At 34.8% G+C, this 14,106-nt stretch overlaps 1 protein-coding gene across 1 annotated transcript; it reads left to right on the forward strand.

Moving 5' to 3' along the window:
* The first annotated feature begins 239 nt into the window (after positions 1–239).
* LOC126779203 (homeobox protein GBX-1-like) lies at positions 240–13,513 on the forward strand. The gene is made up of 3 exons (XM_050503118.1): positions 240–713; positions 11,827–12,011; positions 13,038–13,513. Exons 1-3 carry the CDS (start codon positions 344–346, stop codon positions 13,425–13,427), a joined length of 945 nt encoding a protein of 314 aa, XP_050359075.1. The 5' UTR covers positions 240–343; the 3' UTR covers positions 13,428–13,513.
* Positions 13,514–14,106: the final 593 nt, after the last annotated feature.

The following is a 14,106-nucleotide window of genomic DNA, read 5'->3' on the forward strand; positions in this document are numbered from 1 at the left end:
GTTAAGTAAATGTTATTTTATGTTAATAAAATTTAAAATTAAAACACGAATGGAAGTGCTTAAGACGTTGTGGCTGTGAACTGTTCCATAATAACAGTGGTATTACGACTTTAGTAATAAAGCTTATGTTCGCTCAGCCGACGTTGGCATTAATAAAATAAAATTACACTCAGTATACACCCCGTATGTGGGCGTGGCGGGAGCGAACATCGTAGTACACGAGTACATCACTACGATGCCGCGGCGAACGCACGTACTGCGCGTTCGATATTCGAATTTTTAATTTTTTTTTTATCGTGTGTGTTGTGGCCAGTGCTTTGTTATAACAATTATTGTATGTGCAATGGAGTCCAAATTAGAGTCACAGACAAAGAAAAAGACGCCAAAACCGTTTTCAATAGAATCATTAATAGGTGACAGAAAATCACCAGAAATAGATATAGAGAATAATATATCGGAATGTTCTAGAAATTCAGAAGACGAAGAAGTCGAAAGATCAGAGGGATTAGATAGGATGAGATATTATTTGAACGCGCCATTTTTGCAACAGAATGTGAATTTTCCGTTTCTTCTCGGTTATCCCCAACCATGGCTGTCGAGAATGTTCAGTTCCGTTCCCCCGCAAGTCCAAGAAAATAGAGAGGAGAAGAGAGAGAGTCCAGTTAGTGTTGGAAGTGAAATTGATAGTGACGGCGCTGAAGACAATATACAAGGTATAGAAAAATACATATAAAAACTTTTTGCAACGTACATATTGTAATATGGTCCAGCTATATATAATTAATCAAATATGAATCAAAAGAATGCTCCTCAATTAGGTTTAAAGATTATTTATTCCCATAAAGACAATTACATCACTCACATGACAACACAATTGAAGAAAAAATACAAACAATTAACAGGCATTCGTTGTCGTACTTACATTTTTCAATGGAGAAAATAACACACAAATCATCAAACACAATTTGATATAACACACAAAACATCACCACGATTCGAAAACCACTCTTATTCCATTCTACATACTCAGACATATATTTTTGTAATAATATAATGTGACGGTCGCTTTTTGAATATATCGAACGAGTCAATATTTTTAATGTCTGAGGGTATCTTGTTATAAAGACGCGCACCGTCATACGTTATTGCGGTTTGACCGAACTTGGTACGAGTTTTAGGCAAAACAATGAGACTCGCGCGTCGAGTTATAACATTACATTACACACACATTACAACAAACACAATTACTATGATATGCCTTTTTTTCTTGTTTATTTAACACAATACATATCACTACATACTAAAACAAAGTCGCCGCGTCTGTCTGAACGCAATAAACCCAAAATCTTAATATTCAGACGGTTTTAACCAATGGCTGGAGTGATTGAACGTTTAGGTGTATAATTCATTAATGTTTTGTGTGAATTGTAATATGACGATGATTGTTGAAGACGGTGCAAGATCATGCCGATTAATCGTAAACCAATAATAATATCCCGGGACATTATTCACACACGGCCATCTGATCCCGAATTAAGCAGAGCTCGTACTATGGAACCCAAAAAATTGATATACTACATATACTACTTTTCTTTTGTAAATACATACTTATATAGATAATTACATTCAGACTCGGGACAAACAGATATATTTATACACACAAATTTCTGTCCTGGGTGGGAATCGAATATAACCTTCGGCGTGAAAGGTAAGTATCTACCAACCACGCCAACCGGCCCGGTCAAATATCATAGTTATATGTATTATATAGACCCTTATCTATCCGTGCGAAGCTTGAAGGGTAGCTAGAATTATTACAATAGACAACCGCAAATATTCTTTACATATGACGGGCATGAGTCTGGGTGTAATTTTTTTTTTATAGAATAGTAAGGCGGACGAGCATATGGGCCACCTGATGGTTAGTGGTCACCAACGCCCTTAGACATTGGCATTGTAAGAAATGTCAACCATCGCTTACATAGCCAATGCGCCACCAACCTTGGGAACTAAGATTTTATGTCCCTTGTGCCTATTATGTCCCTATGTATTTACAAAAGAAAAGTAGTATATGTAGTATATATTGTCTGGTTTCCATAGTACAAGCTCTGCTTAGTTTGGGATCAGATGGCCGTGTCTGAATAATGTCCCAGGATATTATTATGTTATTATTATATATCCTGTCTAAATCTACCCCTTTGTTAATTTCGTTTCGTTCTTAAAAAAAAAGTTTAACTGAATAATTCCGTAAATCTTAATTCAAATTCATTGTAGGAAATAAAGCAAATACATATATAATAAAAAGAATACTTGAAAACACACACGCAACACATTCGTATTATGATTTTCTAACATTATTATTGTACATATTAATACTTACACTACATCTCTAATAATTTATAATTTTCTTTTTTTTTCACAATCAAACTTGTAATCCTTTGTGGCATTAGTTTAGTACTTACAACCATTTATGTAACGCTGTTGATTACTAGAAAATAAATAAGGTATGCTCTGGAATATCCTCCCGACCTCCGTTTTCCCCATACAATATGGGTACATTCAAGTCAAGAGTGACTATTCACTCTTCTAGGCATTTTCTTGGCAAGTGCGTTCCACCTTAGACTGTACTTTCCATTAGGTGTCAAGTCACACAGTCAAGCGCTAGCTAATATATTTCTTTATTGCCGGTTCTTAGTAAAATCTACTTCGACCCGATGCGGTGCTAACTTTAAATTAGATTTGAGCCAATTTTATGTACATTTTGTTTTTTAATACATATGTATATGATAGCTATTTGAAATAATCATTATTTGTTATTATACTAAAATAGGTTTTAAGTCAAAATTGTACCAAAGTTTAATCAGGGGCAGAATTTAATTTATAACGATTACGACAAGTTTCCAATTCAATTCCGATCCAACTTTGAATCATCTGTATTTATTCGAGTCGGAACCGAACCCATATGATGTTAACATATACCGTTGTGTCAAAACCAAAGTTAATTGTTAACTTTTGTGGCAATAGTCGACAATTAAATTAAAGAATAGATGATAATACTGGTTGTATTATATTATCTCTGCCGTTTTAAATCAAATTGTCAGTAATATATTTTGTGGTAGGGCTTTTGCCGTCTGGGTAGGACACCTACTCATCAGACATTCTACAAATACCGATAATTAGTATGGTTGTATTCTGGTTTGAAGTGTAATTGAGCCAGTAACTAGAGGCACAAGACATATCATCTTAGTACCCAAGGTTGGTGGCGCATTGGAGATATATAATGATTAATATTTCTTACATCGCCAATGTAAATGGACGGTGGTGATCACTTATCAGCAGGCGGCCTTTAAGCTCGTTCGTTTAAGAAAAAAAAAGTCTTTAGTGGATATTTCGACGTCTTCAGCGCCGGTGAGCCCCATATACCCCTCACTTCTTGTGGTGGAAACGCGTAAATGGGTTTTTCCAGCGAAAAAAAAAGGGTCTCCAAGTCTTCTCCTTTAAAGAAAATAAAACCTCTAGCTAGTGAAACATTTGTAGATTTTTACTCTACCAGCCTATTTAAAATTTCATCAAAATCGGTTCAATGGTTTAACCGTGAAAGCGTAACAGACAGAGATTCTTTCAAATTCACAATATTAGTATAAATATAACTTCAATTAAACAGGATAACCATCATTTTACAGTCACAACTATCTACTATATTAGAATTATTATTATAATAGCATTAACGAGATAATATCATAAATACATACTGTTATATTTTGTCGAAGAAAATACTCTAAAAATAAACACAGAAGCGAAAGTTGGTTAAGGTAATAATCCGCAAACGTCGCGGTAGCATGCGCAAGCGATCCCGTGGCGCTCCTCGTTAAGACGGAAAGGGTACAGGGTACCGCTGGTTTTTTAGTGGGTATTCCGATGTACGTGACGCACTCGGCGCCTTGGATACGCCTATGCTTATGCTTGGTTGTCATAAAGCGCTGCCAAATTTACATAACATAACGGTGCAATTTTATCTTCAATACACTTAATTAGGAAAGAAATTATCCTTTTTCTATATATTATAGGTAGGCGGAATATATAGGCCACTTGATGCTAAGTGGCCACCAACCCCCATAGACATTGGCATTGTTATATTAATCCCCTACATCGCCCATGCGCCACCAACCTTGGGATCTAAGATGTTATGTCCCTTGTGCCTGTAATCACACTGGCTCACTCACCCCCCAAACCGGAACACAACAGTACCAAGTACTGCTGTTTTGTGATAGAACACCTGTTAGAACTATGTAAATATATCAGTGGTATTCTGTATGTACTCACTTCATTACTCACCCGTGAAATGTTGACAAATGACTTATGGTGATGTATTTTGATACGTGTATATTAATGTTATTATTATTACTGTCAATCTCGCATATCAATGTATGACATATCTTTCATAGCCCTACAGGCTCTGTAAATTGTCAAACTCACTATTTGGCTATTATTAATAATATTGGTTATAATAAAATAGTAATATTAAACTATATATATATATATATATAGTACATGTATCTTAATCAGTAAAGTAGTAATCGTAGTTCGTTTCTGATACGCACCGCTAAGGTCTGGAATACCCCCCGACCTCCCATTTCCCCACCACCTACAATATGGCAATGGAATATTGCAATATACCTTCAAGTCAAGAGTGAATAGGCATCTTCTAGGCAAGCGTGCTCCAACTTAGACTGTATCTTCACTTTCCATCAGGTGTGATGACAGTCAAGCGCTAGCCTATATATTTAAAAAAAAAGCACCCGACGAGCCATACTGAGCATATGTTTTGACTAAGCAAATGAATATAGACGAATCAGATCTCAGAGCTCGAGGCAAATATCTTTAGACATAAACCTGTCTAAAGATATTTATTCTCAATAAGATATTATAGTTATTTACTTGAGAGGTTACACTGTGAAAAAATATAACTCGCCATTCCATCTTATGTACTATATTTTAGGTAAATAGGAAGCGTTAATAATTCTCATTGGTATTTTTAAGTTATTTTTAAACAGGGCCTTACGATTTTTTCACAGTTATAAAGTTGATTACAAGCAATAATAAAACAAATTCGGTATAAATGCTTATGTTGGCACACATTTTCAATACAAATATGTATATAATAATAATTGATTAATTCTGTAGAAAAAGTGATTAACTATAAAGACGAGAAAGCACGAAAAGTAAAGCTGTAAGGTTTCCTTAACCGCAGTCAGTTCTTCCTAGGGGAAGTTGTTTGCTTTTATAATAAAATTCCTCAAATACTTTACCAATTAATAAATTAAAATCACTTTTTTATTTATTAGGAAGGCGGACGAGCATATCGGCCACCTGATTTTAAGTGGTCATATAGACATTTGCGATGTAAAAAGTATTAATCATTACTTACATCGCCAATGCGCCACCAACCTTGGGAATGAAGATGTTATATCCCTTTTGCATGTAGTTACACTGGCTCACTTACCCTTCAAACTGGACCGCAACAATACCAAGTATTTCTGTTCAGCGGTAGAATATCTGAGGAGTGTGTGGTACCTACCCAGATGGGATTGCAAAAAGCCGTACAACCTAGTAACATATTATAACCCCGTTAAAAAAAAAGTAAACATTAAAACTTTTGATGACATCACTGAAGTACTAACGTAAAAATATATTCGCAAACGAATATCAAAGGCAATTTGACAAATGTCAATAAATCGACATTAATTTGTACCGGCACTTTCAAATATGTACACAATACTTACTATTTCACGCTAATTACGTTTCGAAATGATATATAAAGAAATTAGAGACGGCTCTACAGATGAAAAAAAAATTGTCACGCCACTAGAAAGCATCTGTAGCGTGAAATTATGATTTCTGAACGTAAGCTCACAATCGTTTTGGCGCGAAATACCATAACAAGGTGACAGCTGTCATTTGGAATAATTATAAATATTATTTTCGTACCTTAGTCAAAAGCGCCAATGAATAAAAGCGGTAAAGCGAAAAAAAAAACATAATAATTAAATTAATTTTTGAAAAACAAAGTCGGAACAAGCTTAATAATTAGTTCAATATATAATATAAAACCGAGTGATTCCTTTTAACCTTAAGATAGCATAAATGGCGACTTCCAAGGGGATTCTGGATTACAACCCAAAAATAACGATCCATATGAATGAATACCATTCATAGCACAGGAATTCGGAATCCGACGACGACAAATAACACCCCAAGGAACACATTTCGAGTCAATGAAGTGTTCATCTGGACTCTATGGCGGCAACATTTTTAATCTTGAAATTGATTGTGATGCTGCCTGGTAATAAACGCAGACATATATAAATTAAATATAAGATACGCCTAAGCCACGGAAAACACGTCTGTGGAGATACAAATACAAGAAAAAAAAAGTTCAAACTCTATACACCTGAAATCTTTTCCGTCATATTTTATGGCTCTAGTGTTACTAGGAATATTAATTATTACGAATAATATTATTAAAGACGGGCATTGTTTTTTTTTATAAAATATATGATAAACAAACTCAAGCGCTGTATCACTATACTTTTACCTAACCAAGGTGAAAAATTAAAAAAAATCCGCCAAATTTTGTATCAAGGAAAGTCTGCACGTAAAATGTTCGTAAAAAAAAGTATTTTAAAATTTCGATTATTATTCCACTCCAACTTGTTCTTTTTCGAATTTCAAATGTTCCGGATTTCTAAGTATTCGAAAACAAATAACTCAAACATTTTATTTGTACAAATATCTTGCCAACGATTTAAAATTCGACCGCATTTTACTCGACAGTGTGAAAAATTTAAACCGATCCGGAACGTGACTGACATCACTAGTGACGTCCGTTTATCGAAATTTACCGATAAATATCCGATTCAAGCGAAACTGCATATTAAAGTTTACGAACGATTTAACTTCGCCGCTGACTTTCGAACACACTATTTACGAATTCGAATTTTAAATTCTGATCGCGCCACAGCGGCGGGAACTCTGCTTTATTCGTTTACAAATTTATTTTTTCTTTTCTGTTACAGTTTGTAGATCTTATATCATTGTACGAGAGTTCATTTTCGATTGTGATTATTTTAGAGTAAATTGTTATGTTTTTACAATTCATTTGACGCGTTCGATAACTGTCAATGGTGGTTGTCGCGTAAGAAAAAAAATAACATATTTATTCGTAAAAGGGATCTTTTTATTGAATTGTTTTCATGGAAATTGCAGACGAATGCGCAGTTTTTTTAACGATTCACGATTGACACTTCGACATTACAATTCTAAGTAATTTGTCTCATTTCTTTATAGCGTGTCTGGTATCATTGTTTAGTAAAAATTTATTTCGTTAAATTTTTATATATTTTTATTTAAAGTATTTTACGCATATTATGTATGAACATACGTGTTTGTCTTTTTAAGTATATAATATATTGATAAGATGTTCAGGCTACAGGTTTATTTTATTAAATACAATTTTATAGATAAATTATATTTAAAAATACTCCTAGAAAAATGCCTGTCAAATTTTACTTAATTTTTTTTTACAGTCAATAGGCAAGCGCTTGACCGTTGACTAGCCTGATCTTAAGCATAGTCACGGTCTAGGATGTAGCGCGCCTGCCCAGAAGGAGCTAAAATAAGTATATTTTGATTAGGAGTAATGTAAAACTATTAAAAAGTAGGCTAAGACAATTTAACACGATTAAACATTCCGTCATCTGTTTCTTGTAAGCTGAACAATTGAACATAGACTACATTTTAATCAGGTATTTGATTGAACAGTGATAACGCTATATATAAGCCCGTCTAGATAGATGACTATCATATTATATAAAATTATTTTAATGTCTTTCAATATTTTTTGTAAATCTAATTAATAATGATTATTAAAAGTTAAACAGAAAATGTATATTCAAAATTTTAATTTATATCCAATGTATCTCAATTTACTGGTAGTATGGCTTTGTGCAAGCTCGTCTGGGTAGGTACCACCCACTCATCAGATATTCTACCGCAAAACAGCAGTACTTGGTATTGTTGTGTTCCTGTTTGAAGGATGAGCGAGCCAGTGTAATTATAAGCACAAGGGACCTATCGTCTTAGTTCCCAAGGTTGGTGGCACATTGGCGATTTAAGCGATGGTTAATATTTCTTACGATGCCAATGTCTATGGGCGTCACCACTTACCATCAGGTGGTCCATATGCTCGCACTAGGCGGGCGATACAATAAAAAAAATATATAGATTTATGTTTAAATAATTTACTAATATAGTAGTGTGGTGTTTTTATCACTTAGTGGTAGGGCGTTTTACGAGCCCGTCTGGGTAGGTACCACTCGTCAGGTATTCTACCGCCAAATAACACTTAATTGTTGTGTTTCGATTGAAAGGGTGAATATAGTGAGCCCGTGTTATTATAGGCACAAAGGACTTGTTAGCTCCTAAGGTTGGTGGCGCATTGGTGATGTAAATAATGGTTAATATTTCTTACATCGCCAATGTCTATGTACGGTTGTGATCACTTACCATCAAGTGAACCACCTATATCAAACTATTTATATTACAAAAATCGGAATACATTTCTTATAAGTAATTTTTTTATGCTTTCTTATTTTTTTTTGTCCGTCCGTCCGTAACAGCCTGTGAATGTCCCACTGCTGGGCTAAAGGCCTCCTCTCCTCTTTTTGAGGAGAAGGCTTGGAGCTTATTCCACCACGCTGCTCCAATGCGGGTTGGTAGAATTCACATGTGACAGAATTTCAGTGAAATTAGACACATGTAGGTTTCCTCACGATGTTTTCCTTCACCGTAAAGCACGAGATGAATTATAATCACAAATTAAGCACATGAAAATTCAGTGGTGCTTGCCCGGGTTTGAACCCACGATCATCGGTTAAGATTCACGCGTTCTTACCACAGGGCCATCTTGGCTTCAATTTTTTTTGTAATACTGTTATTTGTTTAACCTGCTCAATACACCTTAAAGTTATTCGCATTGCAGTTAGGTCTTGAATGCAAGTTATATGGAACTAGCAACCGAGCAGTTGCTTTGTTGGTGTTAAGTTATGGCGGTCTGGGGGTGTAGATGTTGATGTGATGCAGATCTTGTAGAGAGTTACAACTAGGTGGGTTGTATAAAAACCTATTTGTATAAAAATCTATTTGAAAGCATTATTTATGTCAAACAGTGCCGAAGTAATCTATCTAACTATCTTAACCATCCTGTGACATGATCTACTCAAACATACACAAATATAATTACAAAATTTGGTCCAGTCCTTTGATATATAAAAGATTTAATTTAAGATTTCATATAGTTTAAATAATTAAAACTAATAAACTTGGTAATCGATTAATCTTCTGATTCCATTCTACGGAAATATTTTTATACGTCAGCATCATAAAATCCACATAAAATGAAATGTCCGAAGTCCAATATTCTGAACACTGACAGGGCGGGGCGCTGACTGAGCGTGTCCGTTGTTTTTTATCACCCTCAAGATTACATGGGGATGTCCAATCAACTAGAATTCAACATCAAAACTCTATTCTAGAATTCTACATTCCATCTTCGCTATGAGATTTCTGTAAATTTTCTTATTCTATTTATCTACTTTGAAAGTACAAACATGAAACTCACTCAAAAATTGCGTCGTATTACCCTATAGCCATGGGAGCACGTAGAGGTAGATCTTGGAGCCTTTACTTTCTTTATTGAGGTTCACCAACAACTGCTTATACTAATTCATATATACAAGATACATATTTATTATTTTAGTAACACTGTGGCTGTTAAATATCGTGTATTACTACTTGATAGCGATAGATGGCGTCAATAAAATCTGGCGGTTTCTTGAATCGCGCTGTCTAGATTCGCTACTGAATATAATGTGAAAGTGATTTTGTTAAAATGATCAGCTCGCCAACTAAACACCATGGACAACGATCCTAGTGACCCGTCTGTAGTTTTAGACGGCGTTGCTACCACTGCAGGGGGTCATCGCCCCGAACAGCTACCCCAAGACTCATACGGGCCTGAGTGGACATCTCCGAGCTAAAATTAAAATGATCAGACAAAATAAATTCCACCACTGTGAACTGTGGAAAGTTCTTCCTTAGATTCATTTACGTTGGATCTCTCGATATTAGTTCGGCGTAAACACAGTACTATATAAAAGCCGAGATGGCCTAGTGGTTAGAACGCGTGAATCTTAACCGACGATCGTGGGTTCAAAACCCGGGCAAGCACCACTGAATTATCATGTGCTTAATTTGTGATTATAATTCATCTCGTGCTTGACGGTGAAGGAAAACATCGTGAGGAAACCTGCATGTGTCTAATTTAATTGAAATTAGATATGTGTATTCCACCAACCCGCATTGGAGCAGCGTGGTGGAATAAGCTCCAAACCCTCTCCTCAAAAGGGAGAGGAGGCCTTAGCTCAGCAGTGGGACATTCACAGGCTGTTACTGTTACTGTTACAGTACTAACTCCTTAAAGGTTCAACTATAATTCCTCATGCGCAAAAAAATTAGAAGAGAAAAAAAAATACATATAATGCGTCTTTTGTGCTTCACATTGACATAATAATAAAAATATATACATTTCATAATCAATAATTCGATGTCTTTCTTGGTACTTTTGAATTTGACTTCTTCTAAAGTAACTCAAAGATTTTACCTAGTCATCATCTCCCTCTATAACTTATTATTAATTGCGTATCTAGTCACAATTAACTATAAATAATTGACAACATAAAACATGTACCTTAAATAAGTGATGGAATTTTCTTGTGAATCTCTACTGACCGGAAAACATTAAATACCAGAATGTGATATGCGACTTTGATTATAATAATTATAACATTTAAGGGATGTATGGGTCAAAGTGGCGTTTCACTGTAAATCCGTTGTTAACAATTCATGATTAAGATACGAAGTGAATACTCAATAAATAGCACTGCAGTATTTTATTTAGATTTCGTTGGTATACAAAAAATTACACATGTTTTTTTGTTTAATATTATCTTGTAACAAGTACATAATCTAGAAATAATCGTTCCGGGATGTTAATGTTTATTTATTTATTATTTTTAAGCACACTAACAATAAAAATGTAAAAAAATATATTACAGTCAAAAACAAACAGACATACATATCAACTACAAGTGTACATAGCATACAATATAATAATATTTATTATAGATTATCATACATCATCATCAAATTCTCGTCCACTGCTGGACATGGCCTCTCGAGTGGCACGCCATTGAGCTCGATCATAAGGTCTCAATTTTAATCCGCTGTCAGCCACTATGCATATTTTATTAGTGTACAGCTGATGAAAAATACAAAATTAGCAAGATATAAACATGGTAATATTTGCTTAGAAACAATCTGTCAGTCTTGCAAAACAAACTCCGATTGAGAAAATAAGGAGCTTATTCCAAAAGGTTGTTACAAAGCGCGATGGGGATACACATTTTCAGAAGAATGTCCCGCATAATATAAAAACCCGTTGGGTGATATCAAACAATTGTAACTATTTCAGCTAACAATAAATACGTACAGCGTACCAGCCCTTACATGATTCCTCGCTTAATAGATAGCTTAGATAATAGAACAAGAGGAGAAATAACTAAAAAGAAAATTAACTTGTGACACAAGATCGTGGGTTCAAACTTGCCCGGATTTTAACCCACGATCATCGATTAAGATTACTTACCTCTAGGTCATCTCGGCTTTAATGAAAATCTATAAATATTAATAAGTCTAATTTATCACCAGGTAACGAATCAGAGCCTGACCAAGAAGACGCAGACACGCCTAGAGAGAATAAGGCAAGAAGACGTCGAACTGCTTTCACATCGGAACAACTCCTCGAGCTAGAGAGGGAGTTCCATGCGAAGAAATACCTAAGCCTCACAGAGAGATCTCAGATTGCATCGGCATTGAGGTTGAGTGAAGTTCAGGTATGTATTAATCAAGCAATACCCAGTAATGCTGTATCCCGTTTCAGTGGCAGTGTACCTCCAAGCACTAAGGATATAACACTTTAGTTTCCAATGTTGGTGGTGCATTGACAATCTAAGGTATGGCTTATATATATAGTACCAATGCGGTGGTGACTTACCATCAGGTGTACCATTTTTCAGTCGCCCTATTTTACTAGATCAGAGATATAATTGACTTTAAAAATAACGTGACGTAATCTTAAATTGTCAAATTATCTCTAAAGCTTATTACGAGAATAAACTCGTTAGTCAAAGATGTAAATATCGCTCATAATGTATTGAATAAGTTTGTTTCTTTGATCCGTATATTATCATCACTTGAATAATCCTATTTAATGTAAAGCTTAGTTTATATTTTCTTTTTATTTAACTAAACCTTTTTTTTAATTAAATTTAACCCTAGCTTAGTATTGAATGTAATTTCTTCTAACAAAGTGTATTAGAATATTATTCTGTCTCGTCGTAATGTCTTATTTTAGAAGTGATTTTAACTTTATTTATATTTTATTATTATATGTTTCTTATATATAATATAACTATTGTTACTACTGTTGGATGTTCTGAATAAATAATTTACTGGTGGTAGGGCTTACTGCAAGCTCGTCTGGGTAGGTACCACCCACTCATCAGATATTTTACCGCAAGACAGCAATACTTGGTATCGTTGTGTTCTGGTATGAAGGGTGAGTAAGCTAGTGTAATTACAGGCACAAGAGACATAACATCTCAGTTACTAAGGTTGGTGGCGCATTGGCGATGTAAGCGCTGGTTAACATTTCTTACAATGCCAATGTCTATGGGTACTTTTCATAAAATAAAAACTCAATTCATGATTCGATAAAGAATTACATTATTATAGTAATTGTAGGCAACATTAAATAACTACGCAGGGCTGTCATTTAAATCTTGGCGCAATATACTATGTATATTTATTAGTGAATTTACACAAGATTATAAAATTAAATTGATCAATCATTGTTTCAGGTTAAAATATGGTTTCAAAATCGTCGAGCGAAATGGAAACGCGTGAAAGCCGGCTTAGCGTCCGGCAGTCACGCCGGCGGTAAAAACAGTTCCGGCACGAAAATTGTAGTACCTATACCCGTCCACGTCAACCGATTCGCGGTTCGAACGCAACACCACCAAATGGAGAAACAGAATCTGCAATACAAATTAGACAGAAACCAACCTTTACCGGGCAGCTTACTGCATTCACAAACATCCGCGTTCCTATCAGCAACAAAAATTAACGATAATCGGCACGAATCGGTGAATTTGAATATTAACCGCAGCACTATTTATGACGCTTCCAGGTTGATGACTCCGGCTGTCAATTTGAGACATTTCACGAATCAAAATGGCCGACTCAGTTAATTTTTTAAATGTATTATATATTTTTTTAGTGATAAGCAATTGCCTAAAGTAATTATTGTATGATAAAATTATTATTAAAGATTGTGTGATTATATTGGATTTTTATTTCTTTCGTATAACTAAACATTGAAATTTTATAAAGACTAGAACCCACGACGGCTTTTTTTAACACAATAAATAGCAAAGGTTTTTATCGCTACAACAAATGGTTATTGCTGAATAACCATTTGTTGAACTTGTTTTCATGATTTAATGTTTGTGTTCTTAATATGAACAATTTTGAAAAGTTACAGTTTCAACAAGATGAAAAAGTGTAATTACTAAACATTTACCAAATTCACGTAATTAATGTAATCGTTTAAATCTCGCTGGAAAAACGCGTTTACGCGTTTCCCCCACATGAAGTGGGACTCGACGGCGCCTGGATCTCCAGAGCATCGGAATACCCACTAAAAATCATGTTTTTGTAATTACCCAAGTTAAGTTATAAGTTAAATTGTTTTAACTTTTGATTGACTCAACTGCTTTTTATGGAATAAAAACTAAATAATTGACATTTCTCAGCCTTTTGCCGTCCATTGATGGACGAAAGCCTCCCATAGAACGCCAACGATCCCGATCTTGAGCAGTCCGCACCCATCCCGTGCCTGCCACCTTTTTTAAATCGTCGGTCCACGGA

The sequence above is a fragment of the Nymphalis io genome, chromosome 28 (assembly GCF_905147045.1).
Source record: "Nymphalis io chromosome 28, ilAglIoxx1.1, whole genome shotgun sequence".
In the NCBI taxonomy this organism is placed as follows: domain Eukaryota; kingdom Metazoa; phylum Arthropoda; class Insecta; order Lepidoptera; family Nymphalidae; genus Nymphalis; species Nymphalis io.

What these genes read in the sequence shown, in the direction of transcription:
- LOC126779203 (XM_050503118.1), top strand. Translation starts at nt 344, where the DNA reads ATGGAGTCCAAATTAGAGTCACAGACAAAGAAAAAGACGCCAAAACCG. An exon ending in CGCTGAAGACAATATACAAG is followed by an intron (nt 714 to 11,826) that starts GTATAGAAAAAT and finishes ATTTATCACCAG; the next exon opens with GTAACGAATCAGAGCCTGAC. An exon ending in TGAGGTTGAGTGAAGTTCAG is followed by an intron (nt 12,012 to 13,037) that starts GTATGTATTAAT and finishes TCATTGTTTCAG; the next exon opens with GTTAAAATATGGTTTCAAAA.